This window comes from Phoxinus phoxinus, assembly GCF_949152265.1.
Source record: "Phoxinus phoxinus genome assembly, chromosome: 22".
In the NCBI taxonomy this organism is placed as follows: domain Eukaryota; kingdom Metazoa; phylum Chordata; class Actinopteri; order Cypriniformes; family Leuciscidae; genus Phoxinus; species Phoxinus phoxinus.
The window spans coordinates 23,539,507-23,556,300 of NC_136897.1; the positions used below are offsets into that span (position 1 = coordinate 23,539,507).

A 16,794-nucleotide genomic window follows, 5' to 3' on the forward strand; every position below is an offset into this window, starting at 1 on the left:
CATGTAAATCACTGCTGGTAGCACTGGGCTTCACAATAAATGTATGCCGCTATTGACCTTTTCTTCAGTCATCTTGCCCCTGAGCCAGGCACTGAAGCGTTGGCAGCTGTCAGCATCTCCTGTAGCTCCAACACTCCATACGAGTGCAAAGATAAACCAAGGCTCAATCAGCTCCTGCAGCCGAGACAGTTTCTCCTGGGAAAGAGGCTTCTTACCCTGACCACCCACGCACAAAAAAATCAGTTTAACAATGAATAAATTAACAAGTCTAACCACTATTATACTAAAAAGTTATCTGACCTCCCGTGGGATGAAGGGCTCAAAGAAACAGTCCAGTAGTTTGAGCAGAGAGCAGGTGAGATTGCTGTCCATGGATGTAATCACTTCCTTTACTGATTCTCTGACAAATTTGATGGAGTCCTGAGGATACACATTACAACACCTCAATCCTGATAGACAATGAACTACATGCCTTACATTAAACTCACTTCATATAAATAGATATTTGATAAACAGACACAGTCTCTTACTGGACCGAAGCCCTATACCAACCTGACTAACAAAATAAACCACATAACATATAGTACATGAAATTACATTCACAATCACATACTGTATACTGTACATCCACATATGTTAATACAGAAATACATAGTTATGAATAATACAGAAAATTACTTTATTTGATTCTTTTAACCCTGTACTAAGAAGGGTTAAGAAATTAAATACTGTTTAATGTTCTGTTTTCTTTTAATTAAATTTAAAGCATTCAATAAAAACACTGTGAGACCAATTACCTGTAAAAACCTTGTGAAGAGAGAGTTGAGTTGATCTGTGTAGGTCTGAAACAGGCCAGGGATAGTACGGAGCCAACACTCAGTGAATGGAGTCAGACCCAGAATACTGGGCTCAAGATACACCATGCCACAGCGAGAAACCGTGGCAGGAGATGCTACTGCCAAATCCTGTACCTCAAACATCATTGTCATCACCTGAGGGCCAAAATGATGTCAGAAAAAAACCCCAGAAAAGTATTATAGTTACACAAATGAGGTACTATATGGAGAGTGGCCAATAGCAGAAATTCTCATACATCAGAGAGTTTGATGATCTCTCCAGAACTCAGACAAAGTTTCTTGTTGTCATCCAGAACCGTGTTCATGTTCTCGATCCACACAGCATCCACAGGCCCATCAAACATGTACCATTTCTTCTCTGGGTCCATGGAGGCAGCTCCATCCCGAATGAGACAAGACAGTATACCATCCGTCCTGTAATCGAAAAGTGTGTGTTACTTTAAACAACCTTTACAGTATTGTTAATACAATTAATCCAGAGTGCACTCACCACTCATGAGTAAGCTGGTCGAATTCTCCGTAAAGCTGCCCCATAGTGATGGACTTTGGGTTGAGTATATAGGTCTGTACAGCCTCATATACTCCTCCACTAACTGAGGGCTGGCCTTTCAGAGCTGTCATGGCTGCTCCCAGCACTTCATAACACTACAAGTATGTGAGAGTGCATATAAGAAAAACTAATTCCAAAATTAGAATTAGGAATTTTTGTTGCAGCTTGTTCATTTATGCATTAGCGAAGCTCACCTTAGTTTTCCCAGAGCCTGATGGTCCTACCAACATTAGACCGTGTCTGACTACAGTGGTCTCGTATAACTGAATACACTTGGTTATATAGCCTGTAGGACAAGAAAAACATGAACCACGGCAGAAGTATCATTTTGTACTTGGATTAAGCACTGGCAATTAATTTTAAAATTAGATTTTTCAAATTATATCATTAGATTATATGCAAATTATATCAATTGTATCATTCGAGCAAGACCTTAAAAATGTTTAAAGCTAATGATAATACTAAATAAATTTAATAAAGTTATTTTGCTAAGGAAAGATGTTTTGTTTGTATTTTCTTCTCACCATTCACATCTTTAAGGCACTTGTTTGCACAGACGTTCCTTATGGACTCCTCTAGGGTACCGTAGTCAATTGGCTCTTCACGGATCTTGGGGAAGAGGTCGGACACAATGCCATTGAAGAGCTTGAGGTCATCCTGAAGAAACTTTGGCACATTGACATCCCTGATGGCACGAAGACATATCAGCTCCTGCATAAATCATGCAATCAGTTTAGCCACAGACAGTTTTATAATTATGATGCTTCAATAATGGATCAAGCGGCAGAAAAAAAGGTTCAACAACTTTTAAAGGAATACTGCAAACACACCTCATTCATGTCAGGATTTTCCCTCTTTAAATTTCCAGCTGCAGAGATCACCGTTTTCACAGCTCTCATTCCAAAATCATAATGATCCTAATAAACAATATGCAAAAAAAGTGAATTTCAAAGTTAGATTTACCGAAAAGTTATAGTACTAAAATAATTACTGTAAAACTGGAAACACCCGTGAAGTAAAGGTCAGACCTGTGAGCTGAGCTGTTCTGAGGACAGTTTAAAGGTACTGGTGATTTTTTTGGACAACAGTTTGGCATCGCTGAAGCCGAATGAGTAAAGAGAGATCTCTGCTATCATGGCATAATCAGGGATCATCATAGCCACAGGACGGAAGAGGGCCTGAGGAACACACACAGTTCAGTCTTTTTGTATAATAGGATATTGAAATGTGCCTTTTAATTTGAAGGTTTAGATTGCTGTTGGCAAGCTCTGTACCTTTAAATTATCAGGTAGTTCAGTCCGACCAGCATAGCCAGGGTTCATAGTGATGAAGACAGCACAGGATGGAACAAGGGAGATTTCCATGCCTTCAAATACAAATGTCTTCACCTGAACGCAAGAAAAACAATACCAGGTTTTTCCAGACCTTTTGATCAATGAATTTCCATGACTTTTCTAGTCTTTTTTTTTTTTTTACTAGAAAGAAACTAAACTCTTATATTAATATTATATTCACATTTTAATATTTGTCAGTGCAAGTTGCTTTCAATTTTAGTCTGGGACTATGCTTAAGCCTTGTCTGTGAAACCGGGACTATGTTTGAGTGTTCCAACAAACACGACTTCTGTCCCTAACGTGCATATATGACAGTGTTTTGATAGTAAATCTAAGCTGTATGCTCAAGTGTGTGACTTTACTCACTCTTTGCTGCTGGGCTTTTTGAATGGTTGTGATCTGTTGAGCCACGACTGATAAAACCTCCACGTCTATTCGATTGAATTCATCAAAGCAGGCCCAGGCCCCTGAACTAGCCAAACCTTTGAGAAACTTGCCCATGGCTATGAAGTCCAGCTGATCAGAGCAGTTAAAAACTACAGTCTGGATGGCCAGAGCTTTGCCCAGGTCTTTAGTGGTCTCCGTCTTCCCAGTACCTGCAGGGCCCGCCGGGGCGCCTCCAAACTTTAAGTGAAGTGCACCAGTCAGGGTTAGATAGCACCTGTGTGGTGGACAGTGTATATTATTTATTTCTAACAAAGAAAGTACAGTATCCTTCAAAAGACTTTCTTTTGAAAGCTACGTATATGTATGTATAAATAAAGTTACATTTTCTAAAATGTCACCTGTCTGTCAATGGCGTGATAACAAGTCGTCCTGAGTTACCAAGGTACTCATAACCATACAAGAACTCAGCATTCACTGCTCTGATGTACAGGTCATCACGCCAGTAATATCTACAAACACACAAACACTAACATATGTCTAAACTCCAATGCCTATACAAATGTATACCTTTTTTCAGATAGGATGCAAGTTCATCAAAAGTAACAGTAAGGACATTTATTGTTGCAAAATATTTCTATATAAAATACACGCGGTTCTTCTGAATTTTCTATTCATCAAAGAATCCTGAAATGTCGTGGTTTTCATAAAGATATTAAGCAGCACAACTATTTTCAACATTAATAATATATATATATATATATATATATATAATTTTCTGGGTAACACTTTACAATAAGGTCTCATTTGTTAACTAACATGAACTAACAATGAGAAATACATTTGTTACAGTATTTATTCAACTTTGTTAATGTTAGTTAATACAAATACAGTTGTTCATGATAGTTCACAGTGCATTAACAAATGTTAGCAAATACAACTATTTATTTTAATAATGCATTAGTAAATATTGAAATTAATATTAAGATTAATAAATGCTGTAGAAGTCTTGTTTATTCTTAGTTGTCAAGTTGTTAACTAATGAAACCTAATTACAAACTGTTACTATTTTCTGGATTATATATTGTATAACCTCAGTTGGCTGATCCACTCAAAGTCATTGACACTGGATACTTCCTCCTCAACCAGCTTGGCTGCCACATCTTTAGCATGCACTTCAATCACAATAAGTGCCGAGAGTATCGATCGCTGCATCATTGACAGGCGACCCCGTACCAGCTGGACCAAATCTCCCAACTGTTTGTGAAAATACAAAACTTTTATTTGGATCGGAATGTTTCCATTTTAGAACCTACAAATATGCAGTCTACAAGGAAATCTTCACCTGGAATGTTTAATAGTTTGCATTCATGGAAACAATCTATACCTGCGTCTGTAGCTGTGGATAAAGCCGATCTGTCAGGTCTCCCTTTTCCAGAGACTCTGACACCTCTTGGGTCCAAAATGTTTGACAACCAGCTATCACCACCTGACCGGGCCAGGACAACACCCACTCTGTGCGAGGATGCTGCAGAGACGAACAAAGAAATTTGACTCTTTACAGTATATAAGAACAATCAACCACCACTGACAACATTAACTACTTACACAGGGGTGTCAAATTCAGTTCCTGGAGAGCCACTGTCCTGCAAAGTTTAGCTCCAACCCCAATTAAACATACCTGAATCAACTAATCAACGTCTTTTGGATTATTAGAAACTTCTAGGCAAGTGTTTTGGAGCTGGTTGGAGCTACACTCCATAGTGGCTCTCCAGGAGCGGAGTTTGACACATTACAATGATAATGCAAAGTATTTAGATTGTAAAAAAAAATCTAGTTCATTTGAAAGTCTATAGTGATTTATACCTATTAAGGGTACCATTGATAAAAAACAAAGAAAACAGCATACACTAACCTCAACATAGGCTTGCAGTGAGCGACTGATGTTGTCTCTTACACTGGCCTTCATGGAGTTTTCCACTTCCCGCAACCAATGCTCCACATTCCCAGAAGGAGACACTGGAATGGACAAACGGACTTCTTCTCCCTCACCAGAGTACATGTGTGTGATCTGCAGATCTGACTGGAACTGGAGCTGCATAAGCATATAGTACAATAGATTTCATAATCTGTGGCATAAATTAAATCATTATTATAAACCAAAATTCTATTGATATTTTCTGCTATGCTAATTATTTGAATTTCTAAAATGGTGAACATATTAAATCTGATCAGTTTTCTGAAAAAGAGAACTCACCCGAGCGATGTTCTCAAAGCATTTGCGGAGATGTGGCTGCACTGCTGTTGGATCTTTAGTCTGAGATAGAATCTCCAGTAACTCATCATCTGATAAAAAATAAAATCTAAACCCAGAAAATGAAGAGAGTTTTAAAATAATTCCTTATACAATCATAGTGATCATGCACAGATAAATTTAACTTGAAAGTGCTAAGAAATTAAATGCTATATTAAAATATGAAATGTTAAATGGCAGATTATTGTTTAATGAATTGGGCCTGCCCTAATGTTCATGAATAAAAACGGATCATTTTAACCTAGGGAAGGCGCTTCGTTTGGTCTCCAGGTATTCACTCAGTCCTTTCTGCACAAGTTCCAGTAAATTGTTACAGTCCTTGAGACTGGCCAATAGACGAGGTTCAGGACACACCTCAATCACCTATACACATAAAGACAATCACTTTTCAATTATTTAATGAACTACTGCCAAATATACTATAGTATGATTAAATAGTCTGACTCTGCTTACCAGACTGTTATCATGGGCAGCCTTCATGATCTTTCTCCAGGTGCGCTCCATGGTCTGATACCTCTTTCCTTCCACAGGAAGTTGGCGGTTGATGTCATCAGAGCTGAAAATAGGTTCCATGTACAGCCACGACCGCTGACAGATAAGCCACTCTTCTAAAACTTCCTATCAGCAGAGGCCCACAAAGTGACACAAAGCCTTAAATAACATCTTAAGGAATTAAATTTTGTTGTTTTTTCAAAAATACCTACATGCAAACTAAACAAGCAACCCAACAATATTTAAAAATCATACCTACAAGATGACATTGGCCTACCTGTGTCATTTTCAATTTACTTTCCCATTTGCTGATTCTCTCCTCAAAGGGTTTTTTAAACGGGGAGAATGCCATGCTCTGGGTCATGACAATGTGGTCATCCAGGAGCTGAGAAGCTTCATCTGGGCTGTTCAAGATGTAAGTGCCCGTCTCCTTATATGCAATCACCTCAAACCTCACTGTTGACCATTCCTCCTCCATCTTGTTCAGAGCCTAAAGCAGATGTATAAAATGAAAGTAAAAATGCTGTAATATGAAATAATATGCCCATGGAATTGTATTATTATAATTTACAATAATTTAATAGTTTAGTGCTGGAAAAGATATAGGTATCTCATAAAATATGAATTTAGTTCCATTCATATTAGTTCACACTATAATTTTAAAGCACTATCTGATATCACCCACAACTGTACAGACCCCCCCAAGCCTTGAAATGCAGTAGGACCCATGATGCACCTCCACCACTGGGTTTAATGGGTCCTGCAGTGCAGCTCCACTGCTAGGTTTAGAGGGCCTTGTGGTGTAGCACTGCCTCAGGGCACAATGAGCCGTATCAAATCATCCCAAAATATATTTTAGCAGCATGTTTACTGTGCCTAAACTTATCTTTTAAGTAATTGGCAAACTTACCCTTTAAGTACACCTGAAAAACAACTCACAAATATTACACTCACTTGCTCAATAGCATATTCTTTTCCAGCCTCCTGAGCGACACTGCTGATTTCCTCCACATGATTTTGCAGGCCCATCTCCAGACAAACGGAAAAGGTAAGGTTTGCTTTAGACCTCATATTAATGTTGATACGTTCAGAAAGAAGTTCCCAGTGGCGGTTCCGCATGCCAGGATTCCTTAGGCCCCGTATCAGAGGAATGAATGGACGGAACTGTTCAATCTTAGTCCGTATTTCAGATGCCACTTCTTGACAGGCTGAATGGAGTGAAGAATAAAAAGATGTTTTTAACGGAATTATATGAATAGATGCGTGTAAATAGATTATGAGAATTTAGTTTTCACTTATTGTAAACAGAAAAATGAATCTCATTCTTGACACCAGTTATGACAAAGTTATGCTAAAACATAAACATTTTTATTTGTATTCTCTCAGCTCAGCTTTGTTTGTATCCTCCCAAACTTACTTTCTACTTACCAGGAATGTCTTTAAACAGTTTGACACACTGGTGCATAGTCTTGTAAGCATCAGTGACATTGCGCTCCAGCTGTTCAGGGTTAATGGTTGACAGAGGGTCGTTGAGCCAGCTTTCATGCCAACGCAGCCAATCAGATGTCGTCTTCCACAGGTCATGAAATGGCTGAAACTCTCGGTTCAGCTTCTGTAACTCTGTGTACTAGACAACAACAACCATAAAATATAAACAAAATATTTTTCAATTCAAAAATGTAATTTATCATATAGGAAATGTATGGTCTAATTAATGTTATAAAATAAAATAATAAAATAATGAATCATTAGTTTGTGGTTTAAAAAGGGTAAATTAGAGTTAACCTACATCAGAGACTGGTTTGTCAAAGAGTCGTTCACGGTTGTTGTAAAGCTGTGCCATTTCCTGACATTCTTTTAGCTGCTTGTCCACTCTCCGCACCTCATTTGCCACCTCTTGTGCTCTCCCAAGGTTTGTGTATCCAGAAAATCCAGCCACTACCGTCTGAAAATAAACAGAGATGACTTCATTTCAATGCGTTCATTTCATGAGTTACCATTTATTCAATACATTCTCATGACAAAACATCACATCCTTGGACTTTATGGTATGATTTAATTCAATAACTGATGAGCATATTTTGCAAAGGAAGTAAACAGGTAGTGGGTCCGAAAAAATAATGCATTTAATAATGATCAGTGAGTCTGACCTGCAGGAAGCTCAAGCGTTCCAGGAAGTTGTTTTGGTCAACATCCTGGATCTTATTAAAGCGTTCTTCATCCTCAAAATGTTGGGCTTTCACTGTTTCCATCTGGCTCAGGATCTTACAGGGCCATGCCATTGCTGTCCACCTACGCGACATTTAGTATTTAGGAGCTTGGCTACACATAGGACTGGGTGAAAAACACTATTTAATTAAATGGCAAGGCAATGATACACTCACTTCTCATTGAAATCCTCATCAGAGTGACTGTAGAAGAATTCATCCATTAGATCACATTCAGACATAGCTTTGGATAAAATATCCTGCAGGAGGCCATTAGCAGGAGACAGAGAAAAGTCATTCAGAATACTGGAATAACCACAACAATGCAATGCGATCTAAATAAGGCAGACATGGCCACCGTGGAGTACATGTGCTCTGATATGCCACAAGACGGCGCCGTTTTCTGTCACTTCTCCACTGACCTTTCCAATTAAAGGAAAAAACATAATATAACTACATTGTACGTTTTCTGGGGGTTGCTTTGCAATTGCAATGATGTTTTTGGTGATTTTTAACACATAGCTATGTCATTGCTTGGATGTTCTGCGTAGTTGCTAAGGTGTTGCTAGGGAGTTATGGGTAGTTCGCTGTTAGCTAGTTGATTACTGTCCAAAGTCAATAGACCCACCTCCAAGTCACTACTATTATATTCTGGTCTCTAGATATGGCTTGAATCCTTTAATATAAATGTATGTTTTTTTGTGTGTTTTTTGCTCATTTTATTGAGTTATCGTGCATAATATAATTTGGTTCAGACTTTGAATACTGGGAATCTAGTATACATGTTATGTTGTGCAATGATAAAACAGTGACTGTACCTCATGGACTTTGAGTTGCTCAGGGACTAGTTTCATCCATTCTCTCTGCTCTATGAGATCCTCAATACAGCTGGGCTTATCAAACAGCTTTTTGCTGATGGCTTTACACTCCTTACATGCCTGAAACACGTGCACAATTTTATAGAATAGTGTTTTATTCAAGCTTGATTAAAAATGCTTCTAATCCTAATGAACACTGACTCACATCCTGCATCTGTTGATGTAATCTCAGGGCAAGTCGGTCCAGCAATGCATTGGCGAGGGCTTTCCGTTTCTTCACCAGGTTTTGCCGAATGGCCTCCACGCTGACCGTGAAGGGTCCGATGATGATGGCAGAGGGGACGGACTGATCTAAAATTTTCATCTCCCTCAGGTGCTCCAGAACTTCCTGCTTCACCTCCTGAGGGGTCTGGTTCTCCTGACTGTGCAACCTTGAAGACACAAAAATATAAGCAGAAGAACAATCCTTGATGTGTAGGGTATTACAGTATACAATACAGCATACTGTATGTACTATCTTTACAATCAACAGTATATAGAAGGAAACTAGCAAAAAAATATTAGAGATTTACTCTAGAAAAGTATTGATATCAGAGTTGTAGAGCTCAAGGTGGCATTCATATTCACGGGCGTAGGCTCTAAGAGGTATGATGGCCTGTTTCAGGGCCACACTGATGCTCTCCCTCAGATTCTTGACTCTAGGTTCCCACAAGCCCACTGACCATAACACATCTCCAACAATGAACATGTTCGTCATTACAAACTGAGAGAATAGGAAGAACAAAACAGAAAAAAGCTTCAAATATACAATTTTAACAAGTATATTTTACTAAATCATTTTGCCTTTTTTAATAATATAGTAATTTTTGTTTAAAAAAACAACAAGAAAATTAAGTAATTTTGATATGGTCTAATTTATGGTCATTTATTTAGTGAAAGATCTTCATAAAAGTTATTTATGTGTCAGAAATCCGATAGGGAACCTTGTCTACTTGAGGAATGTTGTGTGTGGACAGGATTCCTTTATCAAACAGGTTGATAATGGAGGTCTCAAAACTCTCTAGAGGAGTGCTGTAATGAACCCCAGTCTGGTCAAGCACCAAATCCACTGAGAAGAGGGGTTTCTTTTTTGGCCTGCATAAAATCAAGTTGGATTGTGATATGTTATATACAATTAGAAAACAGTACCACTCATATTATCATTTAAATCAGTGTTTCCCAAACCTTTTATAGTAAGATAGTATTCAAAGTCCCTCCTATCTAAGATTATATGTACTGTAACTCTTTATTTTTTTTATATTTTTTTATATTTTTTAAAGATTATATTAATATAACTAAATTTAAATACTGTTATGGCTTAAGTTCCCTTAACCACTGATATAGATCCATTTATACAAAAGAAATTAAATATAAAGCTATATAAACATAATCATATTTAACAAGTAGTAACCAGGATAATAAGAAATCACATACTTGTATGGGCTGTTTATTAGATCAGGGCCCCATGTCAGATCTTTGGGGCAGTGTAGGGCACTGTGGCAAGCATCGAGCAGTAATTTGGCCAAGCTGGCTAGGGAGTTCTGCACCAAAAACCTGAGTGAGTCCTGCTGAATGCTGCGAATCAGCGCCATCAGGCGACACAGTTTGGACATAAGATACACATCCCAACGGGACACCGTGACATTGTACCAGCCACGTGTTTCATCTCGCAAACTAGACAAAATCCCATTACATAAAGCCGCCAGCCATGACTCTTGTAGAAACAAGTGGACCTGTAGGAAGACAGAAAGAGTATAATGACACAGAGGCACATTTGTATGTGTATGTGTGTACAGGTGGCAGTTTGTTTACCTGTGCATGTTTCTGAGACTGGGCCGACTCAAACTCCTCCAAGCGAAGTGATTTTTTGAAGCTGAACTGGAACAGGCTCATTTCTGCCACCCTGTTGCACTCTTCCCTCACTTTGGACAGCACAGCGATCACTTCAGGCTTAGTGAGCAGAGAATTAAAGACAAAATCTGCACGGTTCTTTTCAAAAGGATAGTCAGGGACTGACACAAAGCCTAGGAGGAGGGGAGACGGCAAGTTGTTGGTTAGCATCAACAACAATAAATCAACATTAAATCTCGGACAGTCTGAAAGTAGTCTTTTCTTTTGATGTCCATCTCTCTACCTCTCTCGGGAACACTCTCAGGTTCTTTTTGAGGAAGTGTGATGTAGGAAAACTCTGGGTTGTCCTGTACCACCTTATCAAAGACCATCTGGTTCATAGTGCGACTGTACTCCAGATAAAGCTCTTTCTTCAGCCGCTCCTCACAATCCTGTAGACTGTATAGACAAATGTGTTTTTTGAAAAACAAACTAATACTATCTGAGACAATTCTGTGCAGCAGACATCAGAAACTGTTTATGTAATTATATGGTGTGTGTGTTCTGGAACTGTACATCTGGTGTTAATGGAAGGTGCAGATGTTTTTTATAGGAAAGTCTTAATGTTTTATTCTTAATGATCATACTTTGGTACAATGGAACTCATATGCATATTTTGCCTTTTTTTTTTTTTTTACATTAATGTACACCAGTGACAGAGATCCATATATTATGCAAAACCCATAACAAAAAATCATTCTTAGAAAAAATCAAACAAAACACACTACCATTCAAATGTTTGAGACTTTTTGAAAGAAGTCTCTAATGCTCACCAAGGCTGCGTTATTTAATCACACATACAGTAAAAACACTAATATCGATATATTTTAAAATATTATTTATTTCTGTGATGGCAAAGTCGAATTTTCAGCATCATTACTCCAGTTTTCAGTGTCACATGATCCTTCAGAAATCATTTTAATATGCTGATTCGGTGCTCAAGAAACATTTCTTACTATTATCAATTTTGAAAACTGCTATATATTTTTGTAGAAATCGTGAACTGTAATTTCTTTTCAGGATTCTTTGATAAACAGAAAGTTCAAAAGAACTGAATTAATTTAAAATATATTTTTTTGAAACAATGTCTAAATGTAAAAAGTTTTTACTGTCACCTTTGACCAATTTAATATATTCTTGCTGAATAACAATTACTGACCCCAAACTTGTTAATATGTTCATTCTTCTCACCGTTTAAGTTGGAGGCCTGGTGTGGAGAGTGCATATTTTCTGATGTGTTCTAAACTGGTGAGATTAAGAGTGGGGGTGCCACTCCAGACAGGCATACAGTCAATGGTAAGATGGTACAAGAGTAAGGCCTCTGTCTTCTGTCTCAAGTTCTGTGCAAACTGGACTCTCTGGGCAAAGACACATGGGTTCTCCGCACAGAACAGCAGCCTGATCCTGGGAATCCAATACTGCCCTTCTTGCAGTGACAAAACCCCTGGGAAAGAAAGGAAGTTTGGAATAGAAACAATGGTTTAAGAAAGTTTAACTATATCCCAGAGTAAAACATGAAACCAAAACTTTTTGTGGCTTTCAGTTAATGTCTGTAAGGTTTGATGCTATTATATGATTTTAAAAAAGTCCCTCTAGCCAGCATTTAAATGTTTATTAATATTTACTTTCTTTCTCTTCTGGGATGAGCTGTGATATGTGATATCAAATGTCACATCACAACTTTCCTATTTCAATAGGAAATATGTCAGCATAGGAAAAAAGTGCTTTCATGAGGTGTTTAAAATAAGCAGTTATGAATGGCTTTTGCACATGCCTTTTCTCTGTCCTCCATTCAAAATGGGTTTTCCCTTGGAATCTCGAACCCATCCATTACAGTCAACTTTATGCACCAAGTACTGTTTCTTCTCCTGGCTGTATTGTAGCACGCCAACCAACTGCCAAGAATACTCCAAAGCCGGGCTCTTTGGATCCACTACACGTTAAACACACGAGGAACAGACATTTAATTTTTCCCACATGTTCCCATATGGCTCCCACTGGATGGGCTGTAATATGAATTTATTTTCAGAAGGAACTACAAGTCAAATGATGGGATCCATTCGACTACAATATGTCAGGTATTATCAGAGGGTTTAGACAGCACCGTACCAGGTGGGATGCTGTTTTTTGTCGGCAGCAGGGCTTTGGCAGGAACAGGTTTGCGGTCGATGGAGCCTTGCTCATAACCTAAAGCCAGCCATTCCTCTGGAGTATGGCAGTCAAACTCCTCGTTATCGAATATCTGGTGTTACATAAAAAAAATTATAAACACAAGTATGCAGCCAATTAAACAGAAATGGTACTGGAATTTAAACTAAAGTATCTACATGGAGACTAAAATAAAGGAAAAAGCAAACTGGGACATTCAAATTCACTTCAAGAATACTTCATAAAATCAATATACAAGCAACATGCATGACCTCCAGAGACAGGTAGTTTGAAACAGGCTGGTAGGGGTTTTCTGTCTCCGCACTCGTCTGGTATCTGGGCATCAGCTGGTTAGAGTCAATGCCTTGCTCAGTCAAAAGCTTACTGATATCTAACTTCTGATACTCCCTCCTACGTCTGAGAATTAAAACACACAAACATCCATGCATACTGCATTTACAATCTAGAAATATGGCTTCTATAAATAAAAGAAAGCATACAAAAAACATTAAATGACAAAATGTACATGAGCCTTTTTCAAATGGATGAGCATCTGCTCTAACTTTTTATCAACCAAGCAAACAAATCCTTAGATAATAAATACTGTTTAAAATGTTTTTGAAAAAATGCACCAAGGCTGCATTTATTTAATAAAAAATACAGTAAAAACAGTAATGCTGTTAAATATCATTACAATTTTAAATAATTGTTTTTCTATTTTAATATATTTTAAAATGCAGTTTAATCCTGCAGTGTAATCAAAGCTGAATTTTGAGCATCATTACACCTGTCTTCAGTGTCACCTGATCTTTCAGAAATCATTCTAATGTTGCTCAAGAAACATTTCTTATTATCAGTGATGCAACAGTTATGCTGCTTAATATTTTTTGTGGAAACCATGATACAGTTTTTCAGACGTTAAATAAACAGCATTTAATTGAAATATAAATCTTTATAACATTATAAATGTATTTACTGCCACTTTTGATCAATTTAATACATCCTTGCTGAATAAAAGTATTAATTTCTTTTTTTTAAACAGTAGAGTATAATGAAAAATAACAAATCTCAACAAGCAATGATTTACAGCAGAACACACTGTGGTTACCCTTTTTGAAAGTGACTTTTTCTTAACCTTGCATAATTTTATTCATGGTTTTTAAGAGGATAAAGCATGTCAAGAATCCATTTTTGGGTTCTGACCCATTAGTTGAGAACCACTGGTGATGTTTGTTTGAACTGCTCACCTCTCAATCTCGATCTTGCGGGGCACATGTCCTGGGAGGCGAGTATAAGCTAGCTGAACTTTAGGAGTGTAACTTCCAGAGTGAAAGTCTGTCTCGTGTTGGAGTTGTGTTGATGGTTCTTGCCAGTTGTTCTCCAGAACATTGTGCAGGTCAGGAAGTGTTTTTAACAAAGCTGCTGCAGTCAAAAACAAAGAAAATACAATGAGTAAAGTTAGTTTTAGCATTTGTGTTTTGACTTGATTATGGGTTGGTTTCTTACTTTTGCGGGAGTTGGACTCGTATCCCGCCCGGCACAGTAAACTCTGTTGGGTCACTGGGCCTTGTGTATAAGTCTGAAAAGCAGCATGAGTTTTGGTGATCATAACAAAACAAGGAAGGTATATGTTTATATTTACATGTGTGTATGAATGAGTAGGACCCCATGATTTCTGTGATGCGGAAGAATGCAGATTTAAAGATTTATAAGCCATGAACCAAGCCAACCAGCTACATTGACTAGATTACATGAGAGTAGGTGGAGCTAAAGAAATATTTTGGCACTTGTTGCTTTTTTTACTCTGACTGGTGTAATTTTCTGTAAAGCATAATGGGTAATGTAGTTTTTCACTATGAATATTACTGTTAAATACGATCATATAAAAAAATAAGCTGAAATAATGCAGACTAGCGGCTTCAGCAGAAGCAAATACCATCGATTAACAACCTCATAGCTTACAGTAGGTCTGTCTTTAAAGGTTTAAAAAGAGCTTTTACTTCCAGGAACTGACTGTTCAGCACTCTATAGTCAGTGGAATTCAGTCATAAAAATTTTGTGTGAAACTATACAACTTCGATCAACACTTGTTGTACACTTTTTTGACATTGTTATACAGTTTTTTATGAATGCATTTGATTACCAAAGCTTTTGATGATACATTTGTAATGATTCATAAAACACAGAACACTAACTAACTAAATAAATAAATAACTGAAACAGAAATTGGGGGGAAATGGAAATGAGGAAAAATTACAGATTTCATAGGGAACTTTTATTGTTACATTTTAATAAATTGTTAACGTTTTATTCAACTGATTATACATGCTTTTTGATTATATATAATAAAAAAAAGAATTCAAATGGAATCCAGAAAAAGAAGCAGTAAAAGAATAGAAAGAATGTTTTACCTGTTGCAGACTTTTGCCTGATGAAGTTATGAGATCAGAGTAGATGCCCCTCAGAGGGGACAGTTTGCCCCTGTGACCCTCTCTAGACTTGTTTGGAGGGTGAGGACAAAACATGCCAGATCCGTAAGGATGGTTTTCACTTTGCGTCTGTTTTTTGTCCATAATCTCTTATCCAAACCGTAAGAAAATAAAGAAAAGTTACTAACACAAAAGAAAGAAGCAGAATTGTTTTATGCATTACAGTATGTTTAACCAAACATTGTTACAAAGTATCTAGCACTGTATTCCATAAAATATGAGGTATATATAACTGATAACTTACATGTATGTTACATTACGGTCAAGTTAAATAACGTTACATAGTTCGAACAAAAATCCGTTAAAAGCACAGTTTTCAATTTAAGTTACCTCACTTCAAATCACAGCAGCTGACAGGCATTGCGTAAGCATATAAGTACAAAGTTTTAAATATATAAAGAGTAAAATAAAAACTTCAAACCTTAGGTAACATTAATAAGTTTCAGTGATTACTTCGTGTATATTTTCCGCCGTCCTCGGTGGTTAAAGTAATATTTTGACTGTCATTTAGCGACGCTGTAACGGTTGCTAGGCCAACGTCGTTCACGAGGAGCTTCTTGTTGTAGATTCCGGACGGTGCACGAGACAAAAATGGCTGAGCGCTTTACAATCAGTTACTGTTACTGTGGAGAGCAAAACAAACATAGAGAGCTATGCAAAATGTTCTCGAGTCTGCCGTTTTAAAAAGAAAATAAATTATATATATATTTACTCATGTAGGCTACTCATCAAGTTCAGCTTTAGTATAAGGTCTAAATATATATTTAATAGTGAAAAAAGTGCTTCAAAGGTCAGAGGTGCAAAAGCTGTTCAAATGTGCACAGTATGACAAATTAAAAACGGCATACTAGCATGCTACTCCATTTCTGCCATAGAAAAATATGGCAAAAACAGTTAGAAGGCAGTTTAAGCTTAAACATTTTCGATTTATGTGTATTTTCTTTTACATTGTTTAATATTTGTGTGAAAGATTTTATAGAGAAAAGATTTAATGAGAGAATGTATTGATCAACTGGAAAATTATATGTGTAGATATTAGGTAGGCTAAAATTAAAATGTTAGGTTAATTAAAAAATTATGAGAATAAAAAATTAACAAAGGCTTAGGGCAAATTTGCCAACACTTCTGCCCCTCAGGTAAAAATGCTTTTTTAGGTTTTAAAAGTTTAAATTTTTTACATTTCTGACATTGCTCATAAGTAGCCCTCTGTATTTCCTTATTTAACACGATACTGAAATGACATATTGTGTAAGTATACATAAAGTATGACAA

General features: G+C 37.1%; 1 protein-coding gene across 1 annotated transcript in view; it reads right to left on the reverse strand.

Annotated features, from left to right (window-relative positions):
* dnah1 (dynein, axonemal, heavy chain 1) overlaps nt 1–16,196 on the reverse strand; it is a 33,559-nt gene extending 17,363 nt beyond the window's left edge. The window contains exons 1-39 of the mRNA XM_079596563.1: nt 15,944–16,196; nt 15,445–15,611; nt 14,540–14,612; nt 14,281–14,455; nt 13,306–13,450; nt 12,995–13,127; nt 12,660–12,818; nt 12,077–12,329; nt 11,130–11,284; nt 10,808–11,019; nt 10,430–10,728; nt 9,940–10,090; nt 9,529–9,719; nt 9,162–9,387; nt 8,957–9,076; nt 8,316–8,398; nt 8,082–8,223; nt 7,721–7,876; nt 7,360–7,558; nt 6,886–7,139; nt 6,209–6,421; nt 5,893–6,057; nt 5,681–5,802; nt 5,383–5,488; nt 5,041–5,220; nt 4,513–4,653; nt 4,219–4,382; nt 3,527–3,637; nt 3,108–3,402; nt 2,682–2,795; nt 2,436–2,585; nt 2,238–2,324; nt 1,932–2,118; nt 1,602–1,693; nt 1,348–1,502; nt 1,094–1,271; nt 798–992; nt 301–420; nt 58–216 (exon numbers count right to left, since the gene is read on the reverse strand). Coding sequence (XP_079452689.1) covers nt 58–216; nt 301–420; nt 798–992; nt 1,094–1,271; nt 1,348–1,502; nt 1,602–1,693; nt 1,932–2,118; nt 2,238–2,324; nt 2,436–2,585; nt 2,682–2,795; nt 3,108–3,402; nt 3,527–3,637; nt 4,219–4,382; nt 4,513–4,653; nt 5,041–5,220; nt 5,383–5,488; nt 5,681–5,802; nt 5,893–6,057; nt 6,209–6,421; nt 6,886–7,139; nt 7,360–7,558; nt 7,721–7,876; nt 8,082–8,223; nt 8,316–8,398; nt 8,957–9,076; nt 9,162–9,387; nt 9,529–9,719; nt 9,940–10,090; nt 10,430–10,728; nt 10,808–11,019; nt 11,130–11,284; nt 12,077–12,329; nt 12,660–12,818; nt 12,995–13,127; nt 13,306–13,450; nt 14,281–14,455; nt 14,540–14,612; nt 15,445–15,606 — 6,222 coding nt within the window. The 5' untranslated portion in view covers nt 15,607–15,611; nt 15,944–16,196. The remainder of the gene's footprint in view (nt 1–57; nt 217–300; nt 421–797; nt 993–1,093; nt 1,272–1,347; nt 1,503–1,601; nt 1,694–1,931; nt 2,119–2,237; nt 2,325–2,435; nt 2,586–2,681; nt 2,796–3,107; nt 3,403–3,526; nt 3,638–4,218; nt 4,383–4,512; nt 4,654–5,040; nt 5,221–5,382; nt 5,489–5,680; nt 5,803–5,892; nt 6,058–6,208; nt 6,422–6,885; nt 7,140–7,359; nt 7,559–7,720; nt 7,877–8,081; nt 8,224–8,315; nt 8,399–8,956; nt 9,077–9,161; nt 9,388–9,528; nt 9,720–9,939; nt 10,091–10,429; nt 10,729–10,807; nt 11,020–11,129; nt 11,285–12,076; nt 12,330–12,659; nt 12,819–12,994; nt 13,128–13,305; nt 13,451–14,280; nt 14,456–14,539; nt 14,613–15,444; nt 15,612–15,943) is intronic.
* Nucleotides 16,197–16,794: the final 598 nt, after the last annotated feature.